The sequence below is a fragment of the Melitaea cinxia genome, chromosome 9, assembly GCF_905220565.1.
Source record: "Melitaea cinxia chromosome 9, ilMelCinx1.1, whole genome shotgun sequence".
Classification (NCBI taxonomy): domain Eukaryota; kingdom Metazoa; phylum Arthropoda; class Insecta; order Lepidoptera; family Nymphalidae; genus Melitaea; species Melitaea cinxia.
In genome coordinates, this window is record NC_059402.1 from 5,657,729 (window position 1) to 5,677,779 (window position 20,051).

The following is a 20,051-nucleotide window of genomic DNA, read 5'->3' on the forward strand; positions in this document are numbered from 1 at the left end:
ACATTGAATATTTTTTTTTTAAAGAATACTTGGGGTGTGATCTACAATCGACACCGAAGCCAAAAATATAGTTTTTAGAATTTTTGTCTGTTTGTCTGTATGTATGTCCGGGATAAACTCAAAAAGTACTGCATGGATTTACTTCAAATTTGGCACGAATATTATTAAGAAGTCGGGTCAACATATAGGCTACATATTATCACGCTATCACCTACGGGGAACGAGCAGTGAACCTTTATTTCTTCAACGCATTCTGTAACAACGTGTAATCTAATGACGCATATTTGAAAGTTTTATTATTATGCTATGTAGCTTCACACTATAAAAATTACGCAATATAAGTAGCTAAGCCGATAAACATAATTAAATGAATTTATGTAGACAAGACAATTTTAAAACAGCGCCATCTATGAGATTTTTCTGTAGATATGAAATGTAAAGAAGAAACGGGTAAATGAATGTTATTTTAAAAGGTATAATCGTAGGTATTTTTTGTGCTCCACGCAGACGACGTCGCGGGCAGCAGCTAGTACTCGAAATATTTTTATGTAGTCATAGTTTTTAAACATTTTTTTCTAAAAATAAAAATAACGAACTAAAAATGTTAAACGACTTTAATAGAAAACATTACAAATCTTTATTTAAAGCCTTTCGAGAGTAGGTTAGAGTACAGTCCCCCTAGTTTCACAAGCTCAGTATGAGTGCCTTGCTCTGCGACTCTTCCTGCGCGGAGCACGCATATTTCCTGCGCGTCTCGCACGGTGCTCAGTCGGTGCGCGATAAGAACGCACGTGCGATCCGCCCTCGCGCCCAGTAGCGTCGCTTGAACTACCTACTTGACAAATAATTATCTGCTCTCAAATAAAATCGACTTCAATTTACATCGACACCATTGAACCCACTGCTGGAATTAAAGGCCTCTTTCTCCATGTAAAAAATGAATCAATCAACTAGTTTAGTATAATACATACAAGGGATATCTTCAAATGTAGGTATTCGTCAGATCTCGCTCAATTTTAAATGTGACCACATCACAAGCGACGACCGCTCTGGTGTAGTGTGTGTGATGTGTAGGCGCCTAAACAACGGCTTGTACCATACCTGACCAGGCATGTTTATGTCTAATCAGATTTATTTATGCCTGGTCAGGTCTGATCAGACCCGGTCATTTTTCATACCTGATGAAACCTGAATACTCATGTCTGTTTATGTCTCATGAGATCTGTTCATGCCTAGCCAGGTCTGGTCAGACCCGGTCATTTTTCATATTTGATCAGATCTGAAGACTCATGCCTGTTCATATCTGATTAGATCTGATCATGCCTGGCCAGGTCTGGTCAGACCCGGTCATTTTTCATATATATCTGATCAGACCTGAAGACTCACGCTAATTCGTATCTGATCAGATTTGATCACTTTTTCCCGGGATGTTCGTGCCGACATTTCACCTATAAACATTCTAAAATTATAATTAAATTGTCATAAAAAAAATATAAAACAGTGTTTATGAAGTTCTCAGTAGTAACTAAGTAAGGGCTTAGGCCTCTTTCTCCATGTAGGATAAGGATCAGAGCTTAATCCACCACGCTGCTCTAATGCGGGTTGTCGGATATATTCCCTACTATGAGTAACTATCGTTATCAGGTACATGATAACAACCGGAACCCAAGGCTTAACGTACTCTCCGAGGCACGGTGGGGAGAATCAAAAGGACTGCACAAAGACCCAGACCACGGCAAACATCTGTATGGCCAATAGAAATGTCTCTGTCTCTGTGTACACTTCCCTACCGCTTTTTCACTACGCTGTGTCCTATATGCCCAAAGGTTGTCTGGAAGAGATCGCTACTCTAGCGATAAGACCGCCTTTGTACACTGTTTTTTTTTATTTTTAATATGTTATTGTGTTGATCGTTGTTGTGTACAATAAAGAGTATCTATCTATCTATCTAAATGTTTGGCATGTGCAAGGATCGAACCCGTAACCGCCAGGGCAACAACCACAAACCAGTGCTGTGATCGTTGCGTCAACACGTCGTCGTCGTCGATTGAGTAGCTTGGTCAACGATACTTCAACGATATGATCCGATTACAACAAAACGACATTTATACAAATTATGAGTCACTTGACATGTTAAAATTATAACGAACCTGCCTACCATCTTCTAATATTATCATTCCGCGAACTTAAAAACGCGCCCTCGTATCTATAACATAGGTACACATGGACGTTTGTTACTAAGTTAAGTAAATTAATGCTTGTGTTAATTTTAGATATGTTTTGTAAATAACAGTCACAATCAGCTTAATATCATTTAAATTTTGTATCTTGTAGATAATAATTTTATAATCGGACAATGACGACATTCTTGTTAAAAAAAATTACATTTTGCGGCTTCCTAGAAAGATCGATTTTCATATGCGAGTAAGAAAAACATCTTTTTGTATAAAAATCTCTTAATCGCATATAGAAACACTATTTCAGTTAAATCTATATATATAAAAATCAATTGCTGTTCGTTAGTCTCGCTAAAACTCGAGAACGGCTGAACGGATTTATCTTAAATTGGTCTTGAAATGTTCGTGGAGGTCTAGGGTAGGTATAAAAGGTGAGAAAAATTCGAATAATTGCCGGGAAAACCCTTAAAAAAGCCCTTTTCTTTTTCCCATATAAACGTTTAAATGTTTTCTAAATAAAATGTAGAGTCAATTTGAACTTTGTTGCTATTCAATAAAGTTCATGTTAAATAATATATTAGGGCGCATTTTACGTAAGTTATTAATGATTAAATTGGTCTTATTCGTAGAACGCATTTTAATTTAATTTACATACAGTAAAAATGGTATTAACTAGCAATTTTACATTACTTATTATATTGTTGCGGTATACAATATAACGTATAACAATGGTATATTCCCGTTTTTAAACTATCGACTCCGAATTTGGTACGAATCTCCTATATGTGATGTAGAAAATAATGACCGATGAGCGGATTTTAGGATAACTCATGCCCAATAATAATTACGGGGGTCGGCGTTAACAATGAAAATTTTAAATGTATGTAACTCCAAAACTACTAAACCAATTTTTATCAAAATTTTTAAGCATCTGTAATTTGGTCCAACTTGGGAAATAGGGTAGTTTTTATCTCAATTGGACCCGATAGGTGGCGCTGCTATTGGTATGTAACTCCAAAACTACTGAAATAATTTTTATCAAATTTTCTACGCACCTATTAATATATTTTTATATATTAATAATCATCTGTAATTGTGTCTGACTTGGAAGATATCGTAGTTTTTATCTCAATTAGACTCGGTAGGTGGCGCTGCTATCTGTATGTAGCTCTGAAACTACTGAATCAATTTTTATCAAATTTTGTAAACATCTGTAATTTTGTCTAACTTGAAAGATATACTAGTTTTTATCTCAATTTGACCCGGTAGGTGGCGCTGCTATCAGCATGTAAGCTATCGAGTTTGGTAGCTGTTTTCCGGACAGGACAACGTCTGCTGGATCCGCTAGTCATACTTATAAATATACATACATATACAAATGTAATCGGAATATATATTTATGTGTATGATTATATATACATACTAGCTATGCCCGCGGCTACGCCCGCGTTGAAATCAGTGTGTCACAAAGTTTTCCCAGCAAACTTCCAGTGAAACTCCCATCAAAATCGGCTTAGTCGTTCCGTAAACCTTCCTCTTGAAGGGTTTGATTGATGAAACAGCGTGAAAATTGTTTGGTCGATTTTAGGGAATCGATCACATACATATTTGGGGACTTTATAATACACTAACTGTTGCCCACGACTACGACCGCGTGAAGCGCGCGTCGCGTCGAACAAAATGGTTTGTTGAACTCGTCAGAATTGTGGTATGAAATAATGTAGTAATAATATAGTATTGTAGTGTAAATATGTTTAAAATATACTGCATGCAATTTAGTTTTTTTAAATATGGTTCTACGTAAATATATGCCACGGAATAGCGTAACGCACGCTCCTCCGTGACTCCATGACGACAGGGGTAAATAAAATATCCTAGTAATAAATTATCCTAGTAACGTAAAAATTAGAAATTGTATAAAATATATATTTTTTGTACTACTTATAAGTGGTCAATATAAATGTTTCTTGAACACATTGGGTTGCAAACGCGGTTATTTTCCTTTAAACCGACCCTTTTTTTTACCCAGAGGAAATCTCTAACGGATGCCTACAGCCTGGGGGAGCTGGAGGGTATGTCCGAGTCGCACGGACTAAAACCTCTGGGGTGTTCCTTCGACACGCCTGGGCGGAATCACAGGGACGCAGTTGCACTTCCGCGAAAACCGACCCTGCTGTATATGTTTCATACAAACTATCAACCCCAATTAAACCCCCTTAGCGATGGAATACCGCAAAATCCGTTCTTAGCGGACGTCTACTAACTATAATCTACCTCCCTGCCAAATTTTCATCTTTTTCCATCCTGGATGGATGGACCATCCAGCGGTTTTTGAGTTCTCGTGATGAGTGAGTCAGTGACCTTTTTCTTTTATATATATGTATATTACGATGCATTATTTGAACACCTCCTCACCATCTATAGAGCATACATTTTTTTTATAGTTTCGGAGATTTCGTGATGAGTGAGTCAACCTACCATCCCCCGTTTTAACTCCAAAGGGGAGTTGATTTCTAAAGATACATTATTCGGACACCATATCACCATCTATAGAGCATATATTTTAAAGTTCAAGTCTCTTACTTAAAAAACATAGGACTTTCATACAAACTTCCAACACCTGTTTTATCCCTCTAGGGATCGAATTCCGTAAAATCCGTTCTTAGCGAATGTCTACGCCCTATAAGAAGCCTATCTGCCAAATTTCAAGTTTTTAGGTGTTATGGTTTCGGAGATTTCGTGATGAGTGAGTCAACCTACCATCCCCCGTTTTAACCCCAAAAGGGAGTTGATTTCTAAAGATACATTATTCGGACACCATATCACCATCTATAGAGCATATATTTTAAAGTTCAAGTCTCTTACTTCAAAAACATAGGACTTTCATACAAACTTCCAACCCCTGTTTTATCCCTCTAGGGATCGAATTCCGTAAAATCCGTTCTTAGCGAATGTCTACGCCCTATAAGAAGCCTATCTGCCTTTCAAGTTTTTAGGTGTTATAGTTTCAGAGATTTCGTGATCAGTGAGTCAACCTACGATCCCCTGTTTTAACTCCAAAAAGGAGTTGATTTCTAAAGATACATTATTTGGACACCTTTTCACCATCTATAGAGCTTACATTTTAAATTTCAAGTCTCTTACTTCAAAAACATAGGACTTTCATACAAACATCCAACGCTCGTTTTACCCGCTTAGGGGTCGAGTTTCGTAAAATCCGTTCTTAGCGAATGCCTACGTCTTATAAGGAGCCTACCTGCCAAATTTCAAGTTTGTAGGTGTTATAGTTTCGGAGATTTCGTGATGTGTGATGTGAAGTGATGGCTCGTTTAGCGATAGGACCGCTTTTTGTACATGTTTATGTTTTCCTTTCGATGTAAAAAATTCTTCTCTTAGTCTACAATAAAATATATAGTATTGTATTCTTAAAATTTACGTGGACTTTACCTTCTCACTTTCGTTATCAAGGGCACTTGTAGCTTCGTCAAGTAATAGTATAGCTGGATGTCGAATCAAAGCCCTAGCAATCGCCACCCTTTGCTTCTGTCCCCCAGATAGCTGTACGCCTTTCGCTCCTATTTCGGTCTCGTATCCCTGAAAAAATATTAACTACATCAATATCACTTAAGTTTCCAAAAACGCTTTGATGTAGTGGCACGTGTGCCATGTACGCTCCTAAACACGGGTGCTTTTGGGAATTCGACTCGCGCTCGGGATGGATATTTGCATCCTTGTAGGTCTCCCTATCGTAAATCGCAGAGCATGTTAAGGTATCGGCCCCGGTAGTTAACATTTACACAGATGTATAAGCTAGGTATAGTTACTCATAGTTGAGAATATATAGGTACGCCAACTCGCAGTCGAATTGCGCGGTGGATTACGCTCATATTCTTCTCCTACGCGGAGAAAAAGGTTTACCCCCAGCAGAGGAGTGTTACAGTTCGTGATTGTGCATTGTCCAAAAATATGGCCTAAAACTGTAAGATAAATTTAATAATGTCGATAATGAATACTTAATCATTTGTGTGTATCTATTTGTATAAATATTTGACAAACGGGTTCTCTTTCATTATAATGACAACATCAGTCCAGCTAATCAGTTGGCGCGATATTTATTTATAACTAGCTGTGGCCGCGACTTCGTCCACGTGGAATTTTTCAAAATAGTTATTGTTCAGTTCGTAGAGTTATAAAATGAATAAATTTCTAAAATAAAAGTAGCCTAAGTTGCTCCTTATTACATCAGCTGTCTGTCATTCCCGTCAAAATCGGTCCAGCCGTTTCAGATATTAGCAAGAACAAACGGATATACAGATAAAGATTAAAAAAAAACGTTATCTTGGTAAATGTACCGTGTATAACATACATATGAATTTAGTAACAAGCGGTTATTTTAATATTAAATATATATAGAATGCGATTCTAAGTAAGATCGACATTCACTCACCTTCCATTACCGTATTTTATTACAACCCTATTAATTCGCTGCCAAGGGCTCTGCTCAAAATGCTGGGGGCAGGCGTGGGGTCCGGGTCTATGATACACAGTGACACAGTGCGACGTTTGATATACAAATAAAGTAGTGTATATATATATATATATATATATATATTTAGTGTATATATATGAATTTCGTAAAATCTGTTCTTAGCGAATGTCGATGTCCTATAAGGAGTCTACCTGCCAAATTTCAAGTTTGTAGGTGTTATAGTTTTGGAGATTTCGTGATGAGTGACCTTTCGCTTTTATATATGTATAGATAGATAGATAGATGTATATATATGTTATCTGTATATAATATGTAATAATAAATTCTGTTCTATTCTATTCCGTTCTGATCTTTTCTTTTCTATCCTGTTCTGTTCTATTCTATTCTGTTCTAATCTTTTCTTTTCTGTTCTGTTCTCTTCCCTTTTGTTCTGTTCTTATTCTGTTCTACTCTGTTCTGTTCTATTCTGTTCTATTCTATTCTGTTCTATTCTATTCTGTTCTGTTCTATTCTGTTCTGTTCTATTCTGTTCTGTTCTATTCTGTTCTGTTCTTATTCTGTTCTATTCTATTCTGTTCTATTCTGTTCTGTTCTATTCTGTTCTATTCTATTCTGTTCTGTTCTATTCTGTTCTATTCTGTTCTATTCTATTCTGTTCTATTCTATTCTATTCTGTTCTATTCTGTTCTGTTCTTATTCTGTTCTGTTCTATTCTGTTATGTTCTTATTCTGTTCTATTCTATTCTGTTCTGTTCTTATTCTGTCCTATTCTAGTCTGTTCTGTTCTATTCTGTTCTGTTCTTATTCTGTTCTATTCTGTTCTATTCTATTCTGTTCTATTCTGTTCTGTTCTATTCTGTTCTGTTCTGTTCTGTTCGTATTCTGTTCTGTTTTTATTCTGTTCTGTTCTTATTCTGTTCTATTCTGTTCTGTTCTATTCTATTCTGTTCTTATTCTGTTCTGTTCTATTCTGTTCTATTCTGTTCTGTTCTGTTCTATTCTATTCTGTTCTAATCTTTTCTTTTCTGTTCTGTTCTCTTCCCTTCTGTTCTGTTCTTATACTGTTCTACCCTGTTCTGTTCTGTTCTTATTCTGTTCTGTTCTATTCTGTTCTATTCTTTTCTATTCTACTCTGTTCTGTTCTTTTTCTGTTCTGTCCTATTCTGTTTTATTCTATTCTGTTCTATTCTATTCTGTTCTGTTCTAATCTGTTCTATTCTATTCTGTTCTGTTCTATTCTATTCTGTTCTATTCTGTTCTGTTCTTATTCTGTTCTACTCTGTTCTGTTCTTATTTTGTTCTATTCTGTTCTATTCTGTGCTATTCTGTTCTTATTCTGTTCTGTTCTTATTCTGTTCTGTTCTATTCTGTTCTATTCTTTTCTGTTCTATTCTGTTCTGTTCTATTCTGTTCTGTTCTATTCTGTTCTGTTCTTTATTTTGTTTAGTTTTGTTCAAATTTAAAGTCTAATTTCAAGTTTGTAGCTGTTATAGTTTCGAAGATATCGTGATGAGTGAGTGAACCTGCCATCCCCCGTTTTAACCCCAAAATGGAATTAATTTCTAAACATACATTATTTGGACACTTTATCGCCATCTATAGAGCATACATTTTAAATTTAAAGTCTCTTACTTCAAAAACATAGGACTTTCATACAAACTTTCGACGCCCGTTTTATCCCCTTTGGGGTCGAATTTCGTAAAATCCGTTCTTAGCGAATATCTACGACCAATAAGGAGCATATTTGCCAAATTTTAAGTTTTTAGGTGTTATAGTTTCGGAGATTTCGTGATGAAGGAGTCAACCTACCATCCCCCGCTTTAACCCCAAAAAGGAGTTGATTTTTAAATATACATTATTTGGACACCTCACCATCTAAAGATCGTACATTTTAAATTTCAACTCTCTTACTTCAAAAACATAGGATTTTCATACAAACTTCCAACCCCCGTTTTACCCCCTTAGGGGTCGAATTTCGTAAAATTCGTTCTTAGCGAATGTCTACGCTCTATAAGGAGCGTAGCCTATCTGCCAAATTTTAAGTTTGTAGGGGTTATAGTTTCGGAGATTTCGTGATGAGTGAGTAACCTACCATCCCCCGTTTTAACCCCAAAAGGGCGTTGATTTCTAAAGCTACATTATTTGGCAACCTTCTCATCATCTATAAGGCATACATTTTAAATTTCAAATCTTTTACTTCAAAAACATAGGACTTTCATTCAAACTTGCAACCCGCGCATTGTACGAAACTCGACCCCCTTAGGATTCGAGTTTCATAAAATTCGTTCTTAGCGGATGTCTACGTCCTATAAGGAGCCTACCTGCCAAATTTCAAGTTTGTGGGTGTTATAGTTTCGGAGATTTCGTGATGAGTGACCTTTCGCTTTTATATATATACTAGCTGTGCCCGCGGCTTCGCCCGCGTTAAAATCAGTGTGTTACAAAGTTTTCCCGGCAAACTTCCAGTGAAAATCTCACCAAAATCGGCTTAGCCGTTCCGTAAACCTTCCTCTTGAACCGCATGAAAATCCGTTTAGTAGATTTTGAGGTAATCGATCACATACACTTTTGGGGACTTTGTTTTATAATACACTAACTGTTGTCCGCGATTACATCCGCGTGGCTAAGAAGATATGCATTACTATTAAGATGTTTAACGCAAATTATTTTTTTATTTCAGTCACTTGAAATGCTTATCACACTGAGTAACTTTTTAAAAGGCACAATTTAGTATAATTTAATAGTTCTTTTTATAAAACCTCTCTATAAACCACATTCTTAGCTTTATTTTCAGGCTGCAGTATAAATAACCTATCAGGCGAACTTATAGCTACTGTATATGTCTCATACAAACTATCAACCCCAATTAAACCCCCTTAGCGGTCGAATATCGCAAAATCCGTTCTTAGCGGACGTCTACTAACTATAATGGCTGGAGGGCTCATCCTGGATGGATGGACCCTCCAGCGTTTTTTGAGTTCTCATGATAAGTTGACAGTGACCTTTCTTTTTTATATATATAGATTACGATGCATTATTTGGACACCTCCTCACCATCTATATATACGTGTATACATTTTATATTTCAAGTCATTTACTTCAAAAACATAGGACTTTCATACAAACTTCCAACCCCCGTTTAATCCCCTTAGGGATCGAGTATGGCAAAATCCGTTCTTAGCGAATGTTTGCACTTTATTAGAAACCTATCTGCCAAATTTCAAGTTTATTGCTGTTCTAGTTTCGGAGATTTCGTGATGAGTGGGTCAACCTACCATCCCCCGTTTTAACCCCAAGAGGGAGTTGATTTCTAAAGATACATTATTTAGACACCTTCTTACCATCTATAGAGCGTACATTTTAAATTTCAACTCTCTTACTTCAAAAGCATAGGACGTTCATACAAACTTCCAACCCCCGTTTTACCCCCTTAGGGGTCGAGTTTCGTAAAATCCGTTCTTAGCGGATGTATACGTCCTTTAAGAAGCCTACCTGCCAAATTTTAAGTTTGTAGGTGTTATAGTTTCGGAGATTTCGTGATGAGTGACCTTTCGCTTTTATATATATTATATATATATATATATATATATATATATATATATATATATATATATATATATAATAGAAAGGTCACCGATTCACTCATCACGAGAACTCAAAAACCGCTAGATGATCCATCCATCTAGGATGAACAAAGTTCGCCTGAAAGGTTTTTTATACTGCAGCCTGAAAATAAAACTAAAAATGTGGTGTATAGAGAGGTTTTATAAAAATAACTATTAAATTATACTAAATTGTGCCTTTTCAAAAGTTACTCAGTGTGATAAGCATTTCAAGTCACTGAAATAAAAAAATAATAAGCGTTAAACATCTTGATCGTAGTCGTAGTCGCGGGCAACAGTTGGTGTATTATAAAACAAAGTCCCCAAAAGTGTATGTGATCGATTCCCTCAAAATCTACTGAATGGCTAAGCCGATTTTGATGAGAGTTTCACTGGAAGTTTGTCGGGAAAACCTTGTGACACACTGATTTCAACGCGGGCGAAGCCGCGAGCACAGCTAGTAAAAGAAAAACCCTATTAATACATGTTTGGCAACATATTTATCTGATAAAGTATAATTTTCATTCGGTAAGCAGGATCCTTCTGGCGAATATTGGGGTAGGGTCGGCAACACATTTGCAATGCTTCTGATGTTGCAGAGGTCTATAGGCTACGGTATTCGCTTACCATCAGGTGAGCCGTACGCTTGTTTGCCAACAAAATTGTACAAAAAAATGAAGATTAGTGACGGTCGACCTTACTGGGAGATCTTAGTCTAATATATTACAACATTGTAGAGTCTAAATTACCATTGGTAATGACACAATGAAATCGTGAATATTCGCCTGCTTTGCCGCAGCAATTATTTCGCCTTCCAGAACCACCCTTGAATTGTCTCCATAAGCAATGTTCTCACGTATACTGCGGTCGAAAAGTACTGGTTCTTGGGACACTAACCCGAAACTAGCACGCACATCGCTTAAGCGTAGTTTATCAAGAGTAATATCATCTAGAAACTGTAGAGTTTTCATCAGTACCTATTTAATTTTAATTTATTTATACGTTATTAAATAATACATTAATGTTAAATACTATACACTCCTAAAAATTGATCCAAGTTTATTATAAGATTGTCGCACTCGCCAGACACAAAACGACTGTGTATTTATGTAGACTAGGGATGTTGTGGAGCTTCGACTCCAGCTCCGAACCAAGTCAGAACTTCCGACTATTATTACACCTTCGGCTCCGAAACTTTTGTTTCACAGGTTTTAATTGCAGGTCAGATTCAAAAAATATATAGTCTTTGACAAATTTGTCAAAATAAAAAGCTTCAACTAAATAAGTACAATAGAGAAAAACGTATTCTTATCGGAAATGATCCATGAGTAGAGGAAAGTAAATCAATTTCCCGGTAAAATTTTTCTTGTCCCTCTAGCTAGGTAGCAAACTAGGTACAAAAAAAAATGGTGCTGGCGTTATCTACGGCTTGTTAACTACTCGTTAACTACCTCCGACTCCGGTTACAATTCCAATAAAACAAATTTCAAAACTCCGACTTCGTTTCCGATAAATTACTTCCTTAAAATACCTAGCTAGTAGAGACTGCTCCAAATCAAATGACTTTGATACGGATATATTTCTTTATGAGTATTATGAGTATATTGCAACTTTGATATGACAAAGATAAAAGGGGAAACTAGAAAGATGCTTCAGTAATCAAAGCGCTTACGTTATTTCTGGTTTTGCAGGTTGTTATCTATAGGCTAAACGGTAACCAATTTACCATCGGCATATATTGATACCCTTTTTGCCACCATTGTAGATTGAAAAGTAAATTCGTTAGACAAATTGAATAATAGAAAGAAATTTGAATTTCAAAAATGTGTTAAATAGGGAATCTTTACATTAGACGTGACCAAATATTGGAGAGCATGCGAAGCTATAATTTTATACGTTTTCATAGAAATTGGTTCACTTAATTTAGGTGTATAAAAACCTTCTTTTTATAGTTATATAGTATATGTATCTATGTACAAAAATATTTTTGTCCGTTGAAAACGCAAGTAAAAAAAATACACTACAAGCTATAATATGGTTCTCATACAAAATAATTGATCACTTACAACATTACCCGCATCAGGATCGTAATACCTCTGAAGGAGTTGAATTATAGTACTTTTCCCGCATCCACTCTGTCCGACTATTGCGATTGTTTTACCACGGTTTATCTGATTTAAGTATTTATTTAATTACATTTACTGTATCCTAAGGACTAATATCACTGGTTATTGACAATGTTTCAGATAGTTATCAGACATGACCGATATTCATAAGATAAATATCATTGTCCATTTGTCAGATATTTATGAGGTAAAATTGGTAAAGGTCTGTTTTATTTCCTACTGACAAATACTGTCTGATAACATATAGTGCTTATGTGCTAGATCAACTTTATTAGAAACCTTACCTTTAAATGCAAGTTTCGCAAAACTTTTGTATTTGGCCTGCTTGGGTATTTAAATCTTACTCCAATTAGGCAAGCATCTCCTGTCGCTTTCTATAAGGCAATTAACAAAAACATTATACATAGTCTTTAAATACATGAATGCAAAAAAAATGGAAAAAGTCTCATTTAAACCTAGTTTTAAAACTACATGCTCTGTATTAATTTTAATAATAAATAAAATTACATTAAAAAAATTACATTACATAAAGATATACGATGCTTAAGAACAAATGAAAACGCATTAGTTAAAATGCTTGATATAATTATCTCACAAAAAAATTAAAAATAATAATAATAATTAAAACGAACAAAGCTTTCCACTGGTTTGTCAGGATTCGTAATCTTAGGCTTGGTTTTAAGCAGCTCAATGATTCTTGTTGCAGCTTTATTACCCTTTTGGAAGTCGGGCGCATACGCAAATGCGTTTTGAGCCTGAGACGAAGCCAATTGCAACGCTTGGGTTGCACTGACAATAGGAAGAAAATTTATTAAAATGTATTATAAACTATTGTGATCTAATTGCTTCTAAATATTCTAATTATAAAAATTGTGTCTCCTATACAAAGCCCATATGGAAGTAAATAATTTAATTAATTGTAAAAAGTACAACAGTGGCAAACATGTACGATTAAATGGACTGCCTAGTGGTAAGCGAATACCACATCTTATGGACACCTGCAATGCCATGAGTATTCCAAGCGCGTTGCTGACCCTACCCACGATCATCCCCAGGAGCTCTGTCCACCTTACTAACCACAGGAACATAACACTACTTGAGAGCAATATAATTTTCCTGTTTTGGCAAGATATTTCCTGCTTTGCTCTACTTCAGTAACAAATTCAACAAAATTATTCATAGTACGTATAAAATACACTCGTACTATTTCTAAGTTGTCTTACATAAGAATGTTCTGGTAAGCAGTCCCATCAGCAGCGATTAAGTGACCACCATAAGTAAGAGCGGCAACATTTACGAAGTTGAAGATGGATTTAGAGAGACCGTTCATAAGCCCACGCCAGTGTGCCGCGCGCCGAGCTGGCAACGTCGCATGCGACAGTTGCTCTGCATACTGTTGTACGATGTAACTCTCGCGACCCAAACTAGCGACTGTACGTATGTTAGACACCGCTTCAACGGCTATCTGTTCCAGCAAATACAAAACAACGATATAATTATAACTAACCTAACCATGTATAACATTTTACTAATAAGGACATGTATAAAGCCTCGGATTCTCTTTCTCACCAAGCGACAACTTCTTATTCATTATGTTCTTCTTCTTCTTCCTCTTCGTGACTCTCTTGACAGAGCGATCGTGGTCATCACGTAGCGACCTCTGTAGGGGCAGTTGTGATGCCCTTCACGATTGTTCGCCACTTCTCTCTGTTGCCTGACATCCTGATGCACTCATACAAGGGACCACCCACAGCATATTTAATTTAGTCAGTGTATCGCATGGATGATCTTCCTCGCCCTCTATTGCCCTCCACCCTGGTCTGTACGACAAGGCGTTCAATGGAGTCACTCTCGCGACGGGAAACACCTCCGAAGAACTTCAAAATTCGACCCTGTACTACCGCCGAAAGACGTTTTTTAATACTGAGTTCTTGGAGAATAGAGACATTGGTACCAAATTCGGTCCACGATAATCTCAACATTTGCCTTCAGCACCACATCTCCAGACCATCTATTTTCTTTTTCTCGATTTGTCGCACTGTCCACGTCGCCGCAGCGTATAAAAATATGGGAAAAACAAGGGTTCGAACGAGCCGGATCTTCGTAGCCTTTGTTACATTTCAGTTCCTCCATACTTTCTTCAGTCTGCCCATCGCAGTTTTAACTATTGCCATACGACGCGTCACCCCTTCTACGCAGCCTCTTTCATTCAAGATCAGAGCTTCAAGATATATGTAGGAGTGCAGGACCTCACACTTCACAATATGAGTGACTTCGGAGGAATTATTATTAGCTCGGTCTACAATCATCGTCTTAGTTTTACAGCTGTTAATCTTTAATCCGAATTCTAGGCTCCCACGCTCCACTTTGAGAAGTAATTCTTCCATATGACAAGCACTAGACGCGAACAAGGTTATATCGTCAGCATAGTGCATGTTCGATATCCTGTAGCCAGCAATAACTACACCATCAGTCCAGTACTCGAGAGTAATGCGCATTATGAGTTCAGTATAAGCATTGAACAAAAGCGGTGATATTAATCATTCTTCACGAACACCTGCGCTTGGGTAGAAGCTTTCTGACATAACGTCATCTTTCCGCACGGATGCATTTCTGTCTTCAAAAAGGCGCCTGTGAAGATGAACTAAGTATTCAGGTGTACCCATGAGAACACTCCATAGCTTAGGTCATTTCACAGAGTCAAAAGCCTTTGAGAAGTCAACAAAGCAAATATAGGACGGTTCGTAAAACTCTCTTGCTATCTCTATGATCTGGCGAACAATAAGTATCTGCTCACGTCTACCCTTACCCCTTACGAAACCAGCTTCTTCAGAAGCTATCTCCTTTGACAGGACAGTTTTCAGTCGTTCATTTAGACTATGTAACAAGATTTTGCTGGCATGAGATATTAATGCAATAAGGCGGTAGTTGCTAAATTTCTTATTTGAACCCTTTTTATGCAAAGGAATGAAAACCGTATGAGTCCGTTCTGTTGGCCATGTTCCCAATTGCTATATCTTGTTGGAGATGTTATGGAAGATATTCACACGTATACCGTCTAAAGCTCTAAATGCCTCAATGGGGATGGCATCTCTGCCGGTAGCCTTTCCGTTTTTATAGTGCATAATGGCAGCTCTGACTTCAAATTTGCGTGTGTCCGGCTCTAGGTTTTCCAATTCGGGTTCTACATTAGGAAAGTTGTTTGACTGAGTGTCGTTGAACAGGGACTGACAATAACTTTTCCACACAACTTCAGTTTATATGTTCTAGCTCAGTAACTATTATACCATCATTGTTTTCAATGGTCCAGATCTTAGAAGTGAGTGATTTTGTGATGGATCTTATTTTATCATAGAGTTCCCTGGACTCATGTCTGTTAGCGTGAAATTCGATTTCCTCACATATTCTGCACAGATAGGCATTGTAGTCCTGTCTGCATCTGGTTAGGATTTGTGCTGACACCCTATTCAAGTTCTTACTATCAGCCCCCGTTGCTTTCTGTGTGCGTCTCCGCTCAACTAGTTCTAGTGTGCCATTGGTCATCCAGTGTTTTTGCTTGTGCTTTACACTTGGTGATTTAGAAGCCGCAGCAGACTCTATAATTAGCTTTTGTGGCCGTTCCCACTTTGGTGTCTTCTAGGTGATGTTAGCATTGTCCCATTCTAACCACATATATTTTGCAGCAGTGTAAAACTTTGAGCTATCCTTTATTACATAACATAAATTAAAACTTCATATTAGCAGTTGGTGGTCTGACTCACAGTCAGCACCGGGAAGAGTATGAACATTTCTAATAGATGTTTTCCATCGCGATCTAACCAGGATATAATCTGCCTGATTGCGATGTTTGCCGTTTGGCGACGTCCAAGTATAGAGCCTGCGTGGGTGGTGTTGAAATAGGCTATTTACTATCACCAGATCATTTTCAGTTAAAAACTGCATGAGACGTTCGCTTCTTTCGTTGCGTGTTCCAAGACAAAACCTACCACGCAATGGCCAAGCTGGTAAGAGTTTTCTCCAATTTTAGCATTAAAGTCACCTAGTATTGGTAGTATTTTTCTATTAGGGACTTTTGTGATGGATGTCTCCAGTTCTGAATAAAACTTCTCTATGACTTCATCATTGGCAATGCTGGTGGGGGCATATACTTGTATGATAGTCAAGTTCACCGGTAATGCCTTGAGCTTGACGCTGATAATCCGGTCATTTATTGCTTCAGAGCTGATCACAGAGTTTCTCTGGTGTGCGATTATTAATAGAACAACCTCCATTCTGGCTGCTGTTATCATTACCAAAAAAGTAGACGGCATGGGATTCAGTGAGAAAGTATCCATTACCTTTCCAATGAGTTTCACTGAGTCCACAGATGTTTAAGCCGCAACGAGTGGTCTCCGTCTCCAAGACATTAGGTTTTTCAAGGCTAAAGTAAGCAACGCACATCCCATGTCCCTATCGTTTGAATTTGGCGTAACTTAAAAGATATTCCAGTAACCGAATTTCCACAGGGAGCCTGGTCTCCTGCTGCCTTGTGGCCGCTAGCATATTTCCTACCGCTTGCCCCGGAAGGAGAGAGGCGCCGGTTACTAGGCGGATTGTATGGCGTTCGTGATCTTTTTGATTATACTTCCATGATTAATTTCCTTTTAAAAATAAGTTGTAGTTGTTTCCCGTTGCGTTCTGCACTAGTCTTTTCGGCGGTTATTTGGACCCCAGGCTGCAGAAGCTTCTTTTAACAGGTGGCCCTGCCAGGTATAAGTGGTTATTCCGCCACAAATCGGTTGCCAGAGCCTCGTCTGTTATCTAGCAGGGGTACCACGTGCAGGTAAGTTGACTTTGGAGACCGACTAGATATTATTGTCGTTTTCCCCCTTACATTACATTCATTATGTTATTACTTTAATAATATCGTAAAAAGTTATGTAAAAGCTATGTAAATAGTCGTGAAAAAAAATGAACCACCACCTTTGTACTATTTTCGAGGGATTTGACATATCCGGAAGATTCTTTATCCGTAGCTAAACCTTGCTGCCAAGTGACCAAAATTAATAAAGGAAGAAACGCTAGGGCTACGAGAGCGACACGCCATTGGAACCAGACAGCTAAAAGCAGCGCGAAGCCGACTGACCCCAAGGCTTGTAACAATATACCAATCCGCTGACCTGTGGCCTGAAAAAAATAATTTTGTAAAGCAGCTAAAAGTGAAAATAAAGTAAAATAATAGTAACACTAGATACTACACTGAAAATAGTGTTAACGATAGCAGATTGGACTAAGAGATCAATTTCATGCTAATATTTGTATAGGTCATACAGATGTTTGTCTTGCTCTGGGTTTTTATGAAACTAACCGAAAACTAACCGAACCGATTAATTTTATGAATTGAAGAAATTAGAAAAACAATCTCGTAGAGTCTGGGGAGGATCCCTAATAATTCCTATATAATCAAAACTAAGCGTTTTTGCCCTTTTTAACCGACATCCAAAAAAGGAGGAGGTTCTCAATTCGACTGTATTTTTTTTAATGTATGCTACATCAGAACTTTTGACCGGGTAGACCGATTTCGACATTTTTTTTTTTAATCGAAAGGTGGTGTGTGTCAGTTGGTCCCATTTAAATTTATTTGAGATCTAACAACTACTTTTCGAGTTATATCTAATAATGCGTTTTTACTTGACGCTTTTTTCATCGACCTACGTTGTATTATACCGCATAACTTTCTACTGGATATACCGATTTTAATAATTCTTTTTTTGTTGGAAAGGTGATATTCCTAGTTTGGTACCATGATAAGGAAACCAGGATCTGATGATGGGATCCCAGAGAAATCTGGAAACTGATGTTCATCATGTGGTCACATATAAATTTTATCGAGATCTGATAACTATTTTTTGAGTAATCTTTGATAACGCGTAGTTACTTGACTATTTTTTCGTCGATCTACGTTGTATTACTCGTCGATGTAATTAAAGTCGGTTGTTTTTCGTTTGCGAGCAAACACAATTATTGTCCGTATCTTTTCTATGTATCACGCCGAAATTATTTGTCGTTAGTAACGAGTAAAGCTTGATATGATTTGAGGCCGTTAATAAACTAGGATATTGATTCCTTTTTCCCCCGAAATTCCATAGGTACAATTCGGTCAAGAGACGGAATGAAAATCATAATCGTTAATTGAGTAGAAATTTGCGGTTAGACAGGCTCTTGACACCTCGTGCCTACTATAGTAATGTATACTTACACCTTGAACATACGCAGCCTCGGCAGACAACCGGGCACACAAAGCACCCGTTGAGTTAGCACGCTCGTCAAAATAAGCGACATCTTGAGAGAGAAAGTGTGTAAACATCTGCAGACGGAGTCTTTCAGTCAAATACGCACCAGCTTTACCAAAGGAATATGTCTACAAAGAAAACTTAGACAATTGTATTTATACATTTATACACATATGTATATCAAAAAAATAGCTATACCATCCGGCTGTTACCTATAACAAGCATTAAGTTGCTTACTGTGCGTGTGTGTGTGCGTGTGAGTGCGTGTGTGTGCGTGTCTGCGCGTGGGTGCGCAAGTGTGCGCGAGTATACGCGTGTGTGCGCGTGTGTGCATGTCAGTACGCGTGTGCGTGTGCGTGTGCGTGTGCGTGTACGTGAGCGTGTGCGTGTGCGTGTGCGTGCGCGAGCGCGTGTGTGTACGCGTGCGCGTGCGTTTGTGAAATGTGAACAGTGTGTGACAGCTGCTCTGTCTGCTGCTCATACAAGCATTAAGTTGCTTACTTTAGGAACAGACGACCGTGTGTGTATTGTGTAGATATTTATATTTATTGATATTAACATTATATTAAATTTAATACGTAATAATTGTCATTATTAATTTAACAGTTATTATTGGTATGTAATAATAATTATTTTAACAATTATTTGGTTTACATCATTCTTCTTCGTGCATGCAGCCGGCGTTCATCGATTTATTAGACCTTTTTATGTCAAACATTGGTTGTCTGTAAAGTTGGTTTACGGACAATAGTTTAACGAGACAACGTCATAACAAAATATCTCCTCGGACGCATAGGCCTATCTAGTGGAAAAGAGGTAGATGCGGCGCAAGACAATGCGAGCATAACGGGAAAACGAGTCATCCTTTGTCGTGCATGCAGACGGCGTTCATAGACGTTGTCAGGTCAAAAACATAATTGCTGTTATTGTTGATTGCCAATGAAGTTTTCACTTTCTATTAGCAAATTTAAATTTAAATTATTTACTGAAGTAAGTATTTCACTAGCTAGTATATAAGGTATAGTATAGTGATAAACCGTTTATAAAACAGAGAAGAAGCGTTTCCATTTATCAGTCTTTATTAGGAAAAATTAAATGATGATGAATGATTTTTTTGGGAAATATTAGCATGTAGGTAATTAGCTACCGATTGATTAAAATATATTAAAATTGAAATTGGTATATAAAAATAAAAATAAACATTAAATAAATTTTAAAACAAAAAATTACATTTTTATGTAACGCATCTGCACGACTAAATGTACGAATAAAAAAAATCTAATAGGCGATACGCTATGGTAACCGCTTATTATTTATCACAAAAGTGATAAAAAAGATCACCCAGAACAGTTACATGTTACATACTTTAAATTAACAGTGGACTT

The 20,051-nt window shown here is 37.2% G+C and overlaps 1 protein-coding gene across 1 annotated transcript in view; it reads right to left on the bottom strand.

Moving 5' to 3' along the window:
* Positions 1–596: 596 nt before the first annotated feature.
* LOC123656586 (ATP-dependent translocase ABCB1-like) overlaps positions 597–20,051 on the bottom strand; it is a 29,788-nt gene continuing 10,333 nt past the window's right edge. Inside the window, exons 14-22 of the mRNA XM_045592256.1 lie at positions 18,633–18,794; positions 17,357–17,560; positions 13,618–13,859; positions 13,027–13,183; positions 12,679–12,768; positions 12,335–12,439; positions 11,018–11,224; positions 5,625–5,771; positions 597–832 (exon numbers count right to left, since the gene is read on the bottom strand). Of these exons, the coding sequence (XP_045448212.1) occupies positions 638–832; positions 5,625–5,771; positions 11,018–11,224; positions 12,335–12,439; positions 12,679–12,768; positions 13,027–13,183; positions 13,618–13,859; positions 17,357–17,560; positions 18,633–18,794 (1,509 nt within the window). The 3' untranslated portion in view covers positions 597–637. The remainder of the gene's footprint in view (positions 833–5,624; positions 5,772–11,017; positions 11,225–12,334; positions 12,440–12,678; positions 12,769–13,026; positions 13,184–13,617; positions 13,860–17,356; positions 17,561–18,632; positions 18,795–20,051) is intronic.